The 14635-nt window shown below is 31.3% G+C and overlaps 2 protein-coding genes across 2 annotated transcripts; both read right to left on the bottom strand.

Annotated features, from left to right (window-relative positions):
• Positions 1 to 542: 542 nt before the first annotated feature.
• Positions 543 to 4253, bottom strand: LOC114393017. Its single transcript, XM_028354275.1, has 11 exons — positions 4121 to 4253; positions 3837 to 3904; positions 3660 to 3715; positions 3500 to 3563; positions 3346 to 3391; positions 2167 to 2280; positions 2024 to 2055; positions 1826 to 1886; positions 1431 to 1522; positions 1109 to 1345; positions 543 to 818 (listed from the first exon to the last, which is right to left on the bottom strand). Exons 2-11 carry the CDS (start codon positions 3879 to 3881, stop codon positions 669 to 671), a joined length of 897 nt encoding a protein of 298 aa, XP_028210076.1. The 5' UTR covers positions 3882 to 3904; positions 4121 to 4253; the 3' UTR covers positions 543 to 668.
• A 1324-nt stretch (positions 4254 to 5577) lies between these two features.
• LOC114392425 (mediator of RNA polymerase II transcription subunit 20a-like) lies at positions 5578 to 8359 on the bottom strand. Its single transcript, XM_028353557.1, has 6 exons — positions 8314 to 8359; positions 8099 to 8152; positions 7869 to 8011; positions 7612 to 7790; positions 7445 to 7534; positions 5578 to 6201 (listed from the first exon to the last, which is right to left on the bottom strand). The coding sequence occupies exons 2-6, from the start codon at positions 8110 to 8112 to the stop codon at positions 5971 to 5973; spliced, it is 657 nt and encodes a 218-aa protein (XP_028209358.1). The 5' UTR covers positions 8113 to 8152; positions 8314 to 8359; the 3' UTR covers positions 5578 to 5970.
• Between the last annotated feature and the right edge of the window lie 6276 nt (positions 8360 to 14635).

Here is a 14635-nt window from a genome sequence, read left to right as displayed (position 1 = left end):
TTTTAATCTTAGTTGAATGATTATTATTAATTATTTGCAGATAAGATAATGTTCTTGGTAAATGGGAGGATTAGAGGTCACATGCTCAAATTTCTCCAGTGATTTAATTTGATTATAACAAAATTATCGGACTAATATTTATCAATAAAAAAAACAACTAAAAATACGATGAAGATCACGTTACTGCTGCTACTGCTGTATCGTTTTTGTCTGATACATTGCGACAATAACCCAACAGGCACCACGTCCCTATTCTCTACATACATAGGACGTGGAATACCAGATTCTCAAATACTATATATATGCTTCCCCACTCAAAACAAACGTCAGCCTAGCACAATTACAGAATGAGTTATATCTATGGGAAAATGACAGCCAGATTCTCTTAAAAATAAAATATAAAAATAGCCAGATTCTTAAATATCTGTTTCCCCACTTAACGTGACACCACGTTAAACACACAGTTTTATAGGAACCTGACTCCTGAAGAAAATACGGAAAGACTTATTTCTATTATCCTTTCCTCGAGTAAGGAAAAAAAATAAAAAACTTCATACTTATTTTTTTTATTTCTTCACTTTTTTCAATGTTTAATAAGACAAAATTTTAACAAATTTCGTAAATATAATGTATGTAAACTATCCGAAAACAAAATGCTTTGAATTGTATCACAAATCAGACAAATTGTCAATTATGGCGTCTACATCCGGGGTTATAGTAACGTGCTTGCTGATCTCCCCAATCGTGCAACAATGTTTTTGAGCAGTATTGACAGCAACCAAATCTTGGGCACATGCACAATTCATACCCGAGGAAACCTGCAAAAAAAAATTTAAATCAGAAACGTACAAGTTTAGCATATAGAGAAACCAACATTACAATAATCAACCTTTTATTAACTCATTTAACATACAAAAGATTGATTTTCAATGATTTTCTATGTCACTGAGAATCAATCTCACATAAGATCACTCTTGCAGTATGACTTTTGAAGATTTTTAAATTTTATTTTCATGATAAAACATGGGTATTGGGTATTTTAAAAAAAAATGATAGCATAACGCTCAGATCTGCATCCTGTAATTTATCTTGTGAATGCAATACTTACATCATAAAGGGTATTGCCAAGCTTAAGCTTGATTGCACCACTTTTGTATACAAGCATTTTACCCATGAAGCCAGATGATAACTCGTTCAGCTCACAGAGCTCCTCCACGTTTTTTGAACCCCCATGAGGTATAGATTTCTCATTAACATCTTTGTCTCCAGCAGTAGCTGATTGTTTAATCATAGGCAATTTTGTAGGCAAATTAATCAAGAACATACTTGCCTCTGGGTTTTCCTCCTACCAACAATTTGTTCAAAACAGTTATAATAATTCAAAGAAGTTGAATTGATAAGTTTAATTTCTTAAATGTCAGTTTACTCACCAAAAGGCCAAGATCCATTGTTGAATTTGATGCGTTTTCTTCATAAGTTCTGGACTGTGCAGCCTCCGCAAATTCTTCGTCATCAAGGAGAGCTATCAGAAAAAAAACATGTCAAGTTAAAGTCACTATCCCACTAGATATTGCACAGTATACATAGTGTATTACATAGTGTACCAATGAACTAAAATTCTTAATTCCAGTGGAAAAAAAAAGAAGTGAACAGCTTAGGCTCAATGAATGTAACTGAATTCATGACAATTCTGCAAAGGAGCATAACAAGTTTTGTTACTCAATAAAATAGTTGAAATCACACTTAATCTGATATTAAAATTCCACCAATTTTACTTTCTTATTTTTCTTCTTTTCTTTTCTCCAAGATAGTTCTTGGAATATACCTGGGTTTCCGGAATAAGGCCTCCTCAAGGGAAGAGTTACTGGATAATTACTGTAATAGTCCTATAGCAAAATCCAACAGCCAAATACTTCAGAATAAAATAAGCATGAACAATTACATCTCCAATTAAAGACAAACAAAAAAAGATAAAAACATTACATAAATTAGACACCATATTCGTTTCATTCAGTATACTCACCCATGGTTCTTGGTATTCTTTCTCTTTTCCCCCTGCAATGAAAGCATCAACAAAGTATTGTTAATTGGAGGAAGGATCGTGCAGCAAAGAGCACAACATCTTATAGCATTCTATAAAATGAAACTGTATTGATGGTGGCATACCACTAGATGCTGAACTCAGATTGATGTTGATACTGCTCCCACCCCTGGGAATACCGTATGATTTCATAGAAGTTGATTCACCACCATAACCAAAAGCAATTTGTGAAGCTAACACTGCCATAAAATAAACTATGCCATTTTAGAAAACAGAAAGAATGGTGCTAGTCTTGCTTTAGTAAAAAGGGAGAAATGTCAAGCTTCATTTTGAGATCTCTACATAGACAGACGAGATACTACGTATCCAAATTACGTTACTTCAGCATTAATTTTAATCAATGAAGTGCAAAGAACTTGCACAGGCATTCAAAAGGAAGGGAACAGACATTTGAGTCAATGATAACTCATTGATTTTCAGTAAATTGGCATTGCATTAAACATATTCTCAGTAAACATTCCTATTGGTATCCGAGCAGTTATTTGTAGCAACTTGCTTAACCAACAATAATAATGAAAGCAATTGACAATAGGTGCACACAACATATGACATATATTTAAGGAGTTCAACAAATGTGAGAGTAGGCGATGTAGAGTGTATAATAATAAGAGAGGAAAAGGAACAAATTTTTTTAAACACTTATTGTAGGGTGAACAGAGGAGTGTGGAAAAACTGACGCTCAAACTTAATTGTTACCATGATCTATACAAAATACGTAAGTCCAAGGTTTTAAATATTGGTCGCTGTGGGGTTTTCTCATATTTGTTGATATCATGATCGTGTGCAGACCATTTTTTTAAAAATCTTGTACATAACTAAAGAAGCTAGTAAATCTCCTAAAAGTAAAAAATAGATAAGCCAAATAACAGACTTAGTCAGCTCCCACTTTATTGCTTTTGAAATCTAAACAAAGTTAAAAAACCGTGATATTGAATATCAAACTGTGATATTGAATATCTATAAGTATTCCTATGCTTGACAATCTAAATATTGTTGCAAAAGTTACCTTCACTAGTATTCTTAACAATTCCCTCATTCTGCTTCTCTATTTGACACAGTCACATAAACTTTACACATTTGTGTGCACATTCATTTTGAGGAGTAAGATCTGTTTTCATGATTCAGTTACCAAGAACAAAAAGATAAAACACCGCTTAAGATGGTGAAATCAGAAAACCAAGGCTGAAGATATAAAAAGTCAAAGAAAAATGGATCAGAGAATTTCAGCAAGTAACATATTAAACCTTTTTTCTCAACCTTGTACTTTGCCTTCATGGCACTCTCCCTCTCCTACACACAATTAAATAAATAAAAGAACATTTCAACAAGGGAATACAAAGTCAGAGAAAAGTTGAATAAGGGATACCAATCAAATTAAAAAGTGAAAACCATATATACATTGAAACGCTTCAGCAGATTCTCCTTAGCAGCCTGTTCTGCATCAGCATCATCAACCACTTCACTGCAGAAACAGAAAAAAAAGTAAGAGCTAAGAAGCAGAGGATCATTAAATTAATCTTGCATTACACAAACTGTTGTCAATCCAAATAATCCATACGCTTTAACTTCTTGCTTTATCACTCGACGAGGTGGGGCTCTTGGTTTAAATTTAGGCTGCAATGGCACAGATTATTTGCCAAGAGAACAACGGTAGATTAAATCATCTTACTTTGTGATGGAAAAAAAATTGTATTGATAATGATAAGTAATATATATTGAAGAGATGAAAGCAAACCTTCCTTGGGACGCCAGGACCGTCCTTTCCAGACCCTGAAGCCATGAGAGTCTAATGTTGATCCCAAACTGAGAAAGAAAACAAATTCTGAATAAGATATTGCTAACATAAAAACAGAGAATGTTGCTCGGTTATTCATTATTCCGATGACTAAATAAGGTCGGTCAAGGGCGGCAGAGTAAGTTATCTAGTTCGTAGACTTTGGGAAGACACGTTAAACAGGATCCTCGGATAAATAGATACAGAACACAACATGAAACAGAAACGTGAGACAGAGAGCATACATGTTTGATGTTTGATGTTTGATGTTTGATGGAGAGAGGAAGAAGCAGAATGAGTGTATCTATGTTTGAAAGCAGAGGGCAGTTGTGAAAACAAAGAAAGAAGAAAATGCATTACGAACTAATAAGCCGCTCGTTGCTTCGCCCCACTACTCAAACACTTTATAGTCTTTTGCACTGCTGCTAAAACCTACCTAAGGTTTAGGTTCCCCATTTTTTTTTTTTTCTGAATTGTTTAGGTTCCCGATGAAACTGAATTTTTTTTTTGGAGAAATAGGGATTTTTTTTCTTTTTTAATGATAGAAACTTTTTCTTATTTTGGTTAATAGTAATATGAGAAAAAGTGTTATAATTATATTCTGTGATTGTAACAAAAACAAAAAAAAACTAATTCCCTGCTTGTAGATGTTTTTTTTATTTATCTTTGTAAAATGTACTTTATCAATATTTTTTTTGGCATATCTTATCTTAATTATCGTAACTTGGACTTCAACTTTTTTTTTATCATGATGATGTGTTTGTTTCAATTTATTCTCATTGAATAAAATATTTTTCTCTTTTAATTATAATTTTCATAACTTAAAATTTACATAAATAAAAAAATAATGAAAAAATATTTAATATAATACTTGATGAAGTATATTATTCAGATGATTGTATTTGCTTTCATTTATTCTCATCGAATAAAATATTTTTCTCTTATAATTAAATTTTTTTGGATTTGGTTCTTCTAAAGCGAGGAGAGAGCGCTTTAGAAAATAAATTACATTAATAACCATTCATTTAAAAAAATTAAGGATTGTGATTGCTATAAATTTTAGATTTTATGTGTATATAAATTTTATAAATATTTGTCTTGTACAATAAACTAAAATATTAATTATAAATATGGTTAGAGTTAACTTCCTTATAAGTTTACAAGTTCACTTGTCTTCTTCGAATATGTTGAGCAAACTCTTTTTTTTAGACTTTGGACAAACTTTAAATAAACTCGGTGGACTCTCGAGTGACAAGAAACTTTATAGTTTAATAATGACAAATATTTTTAATTTTTGTAATGCACAACATAAATATTTTTATAACAAAAAATTATAATTATTAAATGAGATAATACATTAGTAGGTCTATGAGCTTTTGCAGTAAAAAAAAAAGGTCTATTAATTTTTACTCAATTTTTAATTTGATTTGACTGTTACAACTATCATAAATAATTACATTTATTCTTCTATTTTAATTGTTGGTTAATCGGTAAGGTTCAATTTTTACTTACCACTAATCTTATTGCAAATAACAAACATGAACAATATTATATAGTATATATCAATTTATTTTGTAAAGTAAATTTTTTTACACTTCCTTGAAACCTTTATCACATATATATATATTTTTTTTTTGTTATTTTTCTCCAATTATAAATAAGACTTTAATAGATAGAGGCAAATGCACCAAATCAAAAGTAATTTCTGGACTAAAATTTAAAAAGCCAATTTCATTCAGTCACTCAAGTAATATGCCGAATATTTCTTATAATTGTCTACTGATCATTTCTCCAGATCATTTAGGAAACAAAACGAGACCCGAAAAGATTACTTTAACAATTACATTTTACATTCTGATACCAACTACCAAGAGAAACAAAACATATATGTTGCCTTTGATGAATATATTATACAACAGAATATAGAGCATCAACGCAATCTACCACCACTCCACACCTTGTATGAACCTGCCATTCCCCTCACAACTTGATAATTCGGCTTCAAACTTCAAACAGCTAAACACAATTGAGTTAGATACCTGCAATCACACAATTATTGAACCCAGACGGTTGGTTGTTCACCTCCACAAAGGTCCTAATTCCGTAACTGTGCAGATTGAATCAGTTGGGCCAACGCAGCAGCATACTGAACAGCTGTATGCTGAGAGGTATAATTGTCAGAAAGCCCATATTCTGCATAATTTGGTTCTGTATGCATGAACTGACCAGCTAATGATTTTTTAGACACGACTTCTTTCCATATATCAATGAACTCTTCCAAAATTTGCTTGGATTTTTCAACTGACGAAATAGGGAGATACTCAATCTGCAGAAAATGAACATTGAATATTTAAATTTAGAAGGAAAGTAAAACTAAGCAAGATTATTCTAAAGGAGAAAAGAGAGTGACGATGGTCAAATTTGTAAGGAAATACTAACTAGATCAAATATGGGGTCTTCGTCTTTAAGCGAAGAAGTCATCAAGCCAGAGAGTTAAATTGTTTTGAATCAAAATTTAGTATTCATATATATGAATAATCTTTTAAACTTAGTAATTCATATATTATAATTAAATTCTCATTGAATCAAAAGTACAAGTTACATTTATCAAAACATTCTTAACTAAAAGGCACAAAGTAAAGAATAACCACATCACATTGAGATACAATTGGGTATCTTTTTCATTCTTCATTTACACTGTGTTAGTTACTTTTTTTGTTTTTAATCATTCATTAAGTTAAAAAAAAAAACAAGAGCTAACACCTTACAAAAGCCACACCTAGAGTGTCAGCCTGTTAGTTACTAATTTACTGTGAACCCATCTGTTACATACATGAGTACTAGACCATTCATGCAATCAATTCTTGAATCACGTACATAAAAAACACGATAAGCTATCTCAATATTCAGGAGATACTAAAGAGACTAGCTAGACATGAGACAACAATCATGACAAATTGCTGTTTGTATAACAGACATGATGGAAAAAACAACACTAGCAATGGATTCTGTACATTTCCTTTCCAAAGTTTGATGCAGGATTACCCAAACCAATTCAAAGATGACATTTATTTAGACCTCACATTTCTGTTTACCAGCGTGTTTAAATAGCCACTATAGCGCTATAGCATAACGAAATCCTCCAATCCGCTATTGCGACTCCATTGCAGTGAGGCTCCGGCAAAAACTGCTATTGCAGCTGCAACAGACATGACAGTTTCGTGACCGGGATGCAGGACAAGTGACTTTTTCCCCGCAGTCACAATTTCCCACACCCCCATTCTTTTTAATGTCTTCATCAGTATTTTGTATTGAACAACTGAACTTTTGAGTTAATGTTATGCCAATTGTTATATAGTTTATTTTTAATCTGCCTACAGCTTAACTTATTCTCCACATATAATTGATTTATTTCAACCACTATGCAACTTTCAATATTTCCCCGCAACTCTATCCACCATTTTCCACAATCTGCTATTGATAACATTGGATCAGCATACCATAAACACACCAAGAAGAAGTAACAAACATGTATTATTATCAGCAACTAGAATTCAGAGTTGACACACCTCAATCATAATTCCTCTGAGACTTTCTGCTTGACTGGGAACAACTTTAATGACTCTCATCTGAAAGTCACCCAATTTATACAGCACTCCCTGCAGCACCATCATAACAGATTAAGCGAGCAAAAACACAAGAATAAAAACCGCGGCATTCGCAAAACAAAACGAACCTCGAAATGAAGGGCGACTTTGGACTTGTAGGACTGGAGTTTCTCCATGATAAGCAAGATAGAAGAATCGGCCTCCAGAACAATCTTCTGGCCGCGAATGATGAAGTAGTATTTGTTCGGCTGCTCCAGCATCGATATCCCCAGAAAATCGCGCGGGAAATCGATGGTCACCGACTGGTCTGCGAAAAACAGAACGAAAGAAAGGGTTTCAGAGAAAACTAAAAAACCCAAAAACCGAAAGCAAAGAGAAGAGTAACCTCGTAAATTGGGTCTGTAGAAAGTGAGGGAGGCTTTGCATCTTCCTTCTTTGACGCCGTTGAGGCTTTCGACGCACTGCGAGATCTCATTCAGGACTTGGCTGTTCACAACGCTTCCTTGGTTCGGTTGCCAATGCAGAATACTAACAAATCAAACGCTATAAATCATCACTTTTGAAAAATAAAAAAGAATTATTAACAAACAATTATGGGTTTGATTTTGCTCGTACCATCTGATGGGCATGCTCGCCGGAAGAGACAGACTCACATTCTCCTTCCTCTTCCTTTCAATTTTATAAACCAACGGGACTCTTTATTTTTACATTATATATTTTTATCCCTCATTAAAAGATAAAGCCATTATTTTTAAAACACTGAAAACATAACAAAATTCAAATAAAAACTTTTTGGCTTCAGGTGATGGTGATCCGATTTAGAAACTAACCGCCATGACGATTTCAAGGGCGGAGCACGTCGGCAACAAGGAGCTTGCATGGCCACATTGAGGTGCCTGTATGGAATCCGACACTCAAGTCAGTCATGACTTAAGATTAAATATATAGTTAATTATCATCCTTATGATAACTAGTATATGGTTCTTATTTTTAAGATTAATTTTTTAATCACATTTAAAATTATTCACACATTACTTTTTCATCCATTCAATACTTCAGAACTATAAGATAGTGAAAATCATGCTTGAATGTATGGAAAAAGTGATTGTATTGAATGCGGCTCCTCTCACCTTGATATCAAGTTAGAGTTTTGTTTGTTGTATGCAGCGCCAGCAGTTAAGCAAACAGCTAAACAGGTTACTACTATAGTACTATGGCTCCATTTGTTTCACCTCCCTCTCATTGCGCACATTTTTAGAGACATGATATACGATTGAGATTGCCTCCTGCATGAGTTGTAATTATAACTTGTAAGGCATGTAACACATGTTGGACAACAGAGACAAAAAAAATTTTGCATCGGGGAATTTCGTTTGAACTCTTAACAATCAAACAAAATAGTTATCTAATCACTTAGTATTTAATGTTTGAAGTGAATGTAAATATCTATTTATTTATATAGGAAAGGATGGAGTTCATATTTTTTGTTTACTTTATTTGTCTTTTCTCACACGTACGTGTGTATGTGTAAACACTTTGTTTTTGGGTACACACTAAACACAACACTTGGTAATTGGTATGAATTAGCAGGAGAAGAAGAAACTCATAGGATGGATGAACAAAAATAGAGGATAAGATACATGAAGATGTTAATGACTAAGGAGAATGTTCAGAGGAGTTCTTGCAGCTGTTGCACGTACGTACTCAAAGATTCATGATGCAAATGGTGAGAAGGTAGTTTTCTTTTCGAATTGGAATTTTGACTTTTAGAAACTCTTTTCATTTTTGTTATCCAAATACTATCCTCTGGTTGGCATATATCTTTTGCCAACTTTGAACAAAACTGGTTGTTAAAACATAGTACGTTGGATGTTTAATAAGTGTCTACTATTGTATTATCATTCATCTAGTTATTAGTTGGTCAAATCAATTTATTTTAACATCATGATAGTAAAGGTCACGAAGTATAAATCATTTGATTAAATCAAGGAGTGACAAAGGGTACGCATGACATGACATGATGTTGCCGTTTCAAGTTATATGAACAATCTTAGATTCCTAGTTAGATTTTACACCCAAAAAAAATCCTAGTAAGACTCACTATCATCTGTCTCTTTGTTTGGCAAGGTTTTATTTTCATTGCTCTGCTTTTTTTTAGTAATGAGGCAATTACCCCACCTACTCATGTAGCATTGGAAAATAAATAAAGTAGTACAGATATATTGTAACTGTACAATGTAGCAGTAATTAATAGGGTTATTTTATCATAAAAATTGATACAATCAATTTTTTTTATAAATAGGTGCATTATCTTAAACAACAAATAAAATGGAAAGGAGGAGAGTGTTTGTAACCCATTCCCATTTTCTTATCCAGTTGCTAGATTCAGAATAGTGGTCTTCATCTTCTTCGTATGAATTTCTACCACAGAGAAAGGGAGTGCATGAACTGTGCGTACAAAAGAGAGAGGAGAGCCATATAATTTATATAAGTTTGGGCCTTAGTATGTAATGGCATATAGTGCAAGGCTGCTTCATCATAAATTTTTTACCCCTGGGGTTTTTGCTTGTTAAAAAAAAAGTTTGGTCCCGTTGGGGAGAGGGTGTCGTTAATTTGTAGGGACCATCTTGAGAATTTTTTCAAGAACAGATTTCATGATGGCCCAGTGGCAAAAAAAAGAACCTCATATATTCATTCCTCACGTGCAAGACCTGAATTCAATATTTGCCAAGGCTAAGACGTGTGTTTGATTAGAGTTGTCACATTAAATTTTAAGTGAACTTGATTTTAGTGGTACGTGAGATTGAGAATAGAAATTTGAATAGTATCAATTAAAATTACTTCCAGACATTAACTTAAAGGAGACCTTATGACTCTATTAATTTAATTAGATAGTGTGGACATTACTTTTGAATTAGATCGTTATTGAATTTAGGTTAAAAATTGAATAAAATATGATTAGTTAAACGATTATTTTAATTATACTTGTTCGGTAGTTGAAAAATAAAAAAAGAACTTTGAGTATAGTTATAATAATATTTCAAAAAACAATATAGAATTATAAATATCAAAACATTTACCCAACATTTTTCCACTACAAAAATAATTAAGAGATGCTCTTCTAAATTGGCTTTGATATCAAGGTCAAATATGTTACAATAGATGAAAAGAATAAGAAAAAAAATATTAAAGAGTCTAGTTCAATGGATTAGATAGATGTTATTTATTAAGAAAAAAATAAGGAAGAAATTCACTCAAAGAATAAATACTCAATTTAAAGAAATTTAACTTGATTGATTAAGTAAATTTAAGAGGATTTAACTTATTAGTTAAACATGATGTGATGTATGATATTATCGGTAAAATATATGATGGTAATACAATGTTGCATGAAATAATTAAACTCTCAAATAAATCCCACAATTACGAATGTAAAAAAAAAAAGAGAGAGAGAATTATTGATTGATTTTGAGTAGTACAATGGTTAGTTAAGAAAATGAGAAAGCATAAGTAAAAACAAGTGTTTACAGCAAGCGTGAGGAATCAATATTCAATGTAACTATAATTTGGAGAGAGATTGTTTGAATGTGGGGTAGTGACTGGTAACTGAGGGAGTCAGATCAGATGGTTCAATGCAAAGGAAAGGATAATAAGTGTACGCTTAGTTCTGTCCCTACTGATTTTATATTGGTGCTGAAGTCCTTCCAGGCCTGAACCCTGCAAGGCACTACTTACCCTTTTTTTTGGACCAATACAACAACAGTCCCACTCACTCACTCACCACCCCCCCACCATCAGTGGCTTCATACTTGCTTTCATTTTTCTGACCCAGTAGTCATGCTTCTTTATTTTACAATTACCTGGTCTGGTCCCAATTTATTTTCATCATCCTAGGCTAAGACTATAGAAATTATTACATTCTCCAAAAATTTGTAGACTATTACCAAAATGTGTTTTTTAGTATAAGTGGTTTGTTTAGTATTTAGAAATTTTAACTAAAATATGAGATTTGATCTCTAATTTAATTACAGAGTCACACAATCAGACGTATTGTTTTATTTTAAAATGGATTCACCTAATGTTAGATACATTAGTTGGATGTTAAATATAAAATTAAGATACATCTTAATTATAAATATAAAAAAATCTGAGACTATATTATGATCTTGATTAAGTTTTATGGGACTGATAATTTAGTTTTATCAAATTCTTTTGGTAAATTAAAAAGCTTGCATGCATATCATATGTCAAAATTGACTGAAATTATAGACACATAAACTCATACTCAAACTATGGAATAATTTGTCGTGGGAAGGAGTACTATTCCATTTTTCTTTCTTTTTCTTCAGAGTGAAGAGAACGGTATCCTTCCCCACCTCTCTCCACTGCATTATTAATAGATGAATGTGTACTTGCTGAGAATATAGTCCTCAGAACCGCGTGGAAGGAAATGTCATGCATTATGGTTTATACATCCTAAATGTATGGCTTAGGAGGTAAATTTGAGTTTTACCTTACTTCAAAGGTTTATAATAAGAATTTGGTAGTACATCGATTGAAATGGAATTATTTTAATTTAATTATAAGTTTTGAGTTTAAACTTTAGATATGTATGTGTATTAAATATTTGGACTGAAAATTTTTACCCTTCATGATAATTTTTACATAGTTCAAACACGATTATCTTTTGTAAAGGAGATTTTTTTTTTTCACTTCCTTAAAGGATATACATCCAGTTTATTTCGAAAAAAAGAAAACTTGGTTTTGTCTAATCACGTTAAAAGAAAAAGTGACAACATAAGTCTTATAGAGTTAGCCCTTTTGGTTAGGCAGGTGAATATTTGTAAAGAGCAGGCACTGTCCAACCCTCCAACCAAGTGCCTCCATTTCTTCCTCACCTCTTCGCCTGACCCTACCCATGTGGTAGGACTTTCTTGAATACTAAAAAAAAAAAAAAAGATTTATAGGGTTTGGAAAGGGGGAAAGTAGAATAATCTCCTCTTTTCTCTTATTTATCTATGTGTACCAGAAATGGAAAATAGAATAAGAATATTTACATTACACTTTACGCAATACACACGTTCCCATATTTGAAATTAACCCGAGATTTATTGTTAAGATAAAAATGTTTTAATTTAAAAGTTAAAACTATTACTTAGTAATACTTTTTTTTAAGATTATAGTGGAAATAATTTTATTTGAATTAAATATAACCATTATGAATGATAAAACTCTATAGAGTATTTTATGTAATTATATATTCAATACTCAAATTTAAGATTATTATTAATTTACAACAATTTCGTACTAGTTTTTATTTACACGTCTAGTGACTACTTGCTTATACTTTTATGTTTATCTTTATTTTTTCTTCAATTATGGAGTGAATGATTAATTATACATGTCATTATTCTGTTCCATTCATATTTAATTAACTTTTTTATTTCTTAAACAAACAAACTAATACAGTAGCATTTATCCTTCGTGTTTTGTTCATTTGGGAGGGGAAGGGGTGGGGTGTAGATGTGCTTTGTTGAAATTTTCGGTATACTAGGGCATCTTTCCCTTAAAAAGAAAGGTAAGACATGACTGTTTGTGTTTTATTTTCTGTTTATCCTTTTAATAAAACTGACAATAACTTCACTGATATATCCAAATAATTGGATTATGGTCATCTCATTTTTATTTGTATTTTTATATATCTTGACACTCAAATTCACTTTCATTATTAAACTAAATCATTTCGTGTACAATACAATATGATTATGCCCTTCTTCATGACCAGCATCTCCAAAACTCCAACAATATGAATCTTTTTCTCATTTTTTTTACACTTCCATAAAGAAAATTATTTTATCAAAATGAAGAAAAAATTATTTTTACTTTAAGATAATTATTTTAAAATTTAATCGAGATTAAACGATTATATAAAACTTTAGTGTATAATACTTCTTCTGTATTACTCTTTACACAACATAGTATTACATTTTAAGCAAATACGTGTGTGAATTATTCAATATTTCAAAGTTATTTAATTTTCATCTAATTTAAAATAAACCTGGGAATAATTTGAGAAACTAAGCTCTGGAAGCTTTTTTTAATTTCAATATTTATATTATTTGTTTATAAATCTATAATTACATTTTTAAAGTTTAAAAAATCAAAATAACATTTAAAATAATTTGAAACATTTCAACATAAGGGTTTTCTTTATTCAATATTCAAAATAACTATTTTTTCAAGTGGCACTTTTATTATAAATTTTCTCACAAATTACGATAAACTGCTTTACGATTAAGGATAGAGATTACCTTAAGCCTTATTTTTAATGAGCTTGACTTTTTTTTAAAAAAAAAATGTTGAAATTTAATTTATTTATTTACTATTTTTTTCAAACTTCAATCTCATTTAAAAGTTTAACCCAACCTTTAAGTAGTATAATTTAACATACAAAAATAAATCTAAACATTTAAATAGACTATTATAAAAATAATTTAGTAATCTTGGTTTTTTTAGATGTTGAATGGTAGCAATATAGGGATAGATCTTAAATTAAGCCGACTCTAGCGGTTAGCTTGATCTTAATTATGTCCAGTAATTTTTTTTACATTAAATCATCTTTAAAATATTTTTTATGTAATAAATATATATATATATATATATATATATATATATATATATTATAAGTAAAAAAATATATTAAAATCTTTTTTATCCTGATTAGAATTAACTCCTACTTATAACATGGTATTTTCGAGGGGACCAAAACATGTGGTTTTATTGACTGAGCATTTATGGTAAGCATGAGGGGACACGATTTCCCCAATGTAGTTTTTTACGTAACAGAAAATCTTTGTGTGAACATCATCTCTGATCTTACTATTTCTCATTTGGATGTTTGTCCAGAGAACTGAGGCACATGCACCCAACCTTAATCATTGAAGGCCACTTCTGCTGGACGCTGCTGAAGCATCAAAACACCAACCAAAATTCAATAAAACGACGATAACAAAATCACTTTGGGCAATAGCAAGACCCTTTTCTTTTTGTTAGTACAGTCAAACCTTGTTTCTTAATCATGTGTGTCTCCCCTCATTAGTTTTTGTTTAACCTTCAATAATGCTACCAACCATATTCAAAGAGTTTCAGAAG

This window comes from Glycine soja, chromosome 17, assembly GCF_004193775.1.
Source record: "Glycine soja cultivar W05 chromosome 17, ASM419377v2, whole genome shotgun sequence".
In the NCBI taxonomy this organism is placed as follows: Eukaryota; Viridiplantae; Streptophyta; class Magnoliopsida; order Fabales; family Fabaceae; genus Glycine; species Glycine soja.
This window is presented reverse-complemented; position numbering and strand designations above follow the sequence as displayed.

Bases quoted from the DNA above. Each gene is read 5' to 3' on its own strand.
- LOC114393017 (XM_028354275.1), bottom strand. From the start codon at position 3,881: ATGGCTTCAGGGTCTGGAAAGGACGGTCCTGGCGTCCCAAGGAAG. The intron at 3,716-3,836 runs GTTTGCTTTCAT...GTGCCATTGCAG, and splicing joins GTCCTGGCGTCCCAAGGAAG to CCTAAATTTAAACCAAGAGC. The intron at 1,523-1,825 runs GTATATTCCAAG...TTTTTCTGATAG, and splicing joins GCCTTATTCCGGAAACCCAG to CTCTCCTTGATGACGAAGAA.
- LOC114392425 (XM_028353557.1), bottom strand. The intron at 7,791-7,868 runs GTTACTCTTCTC...TGTTTTTCGCAG, and splicing joins CTACAGACCCAATTTACGAG to ACCAGTCGGTGACCATCGAT. The intron at 6,202-7,444 runs GTGTGTCAACTC...CATTTTCTGCAG, and splicing joins TCAGAGGAATTATGATTGAG to ATTGAGTATCTCCCTATTTC.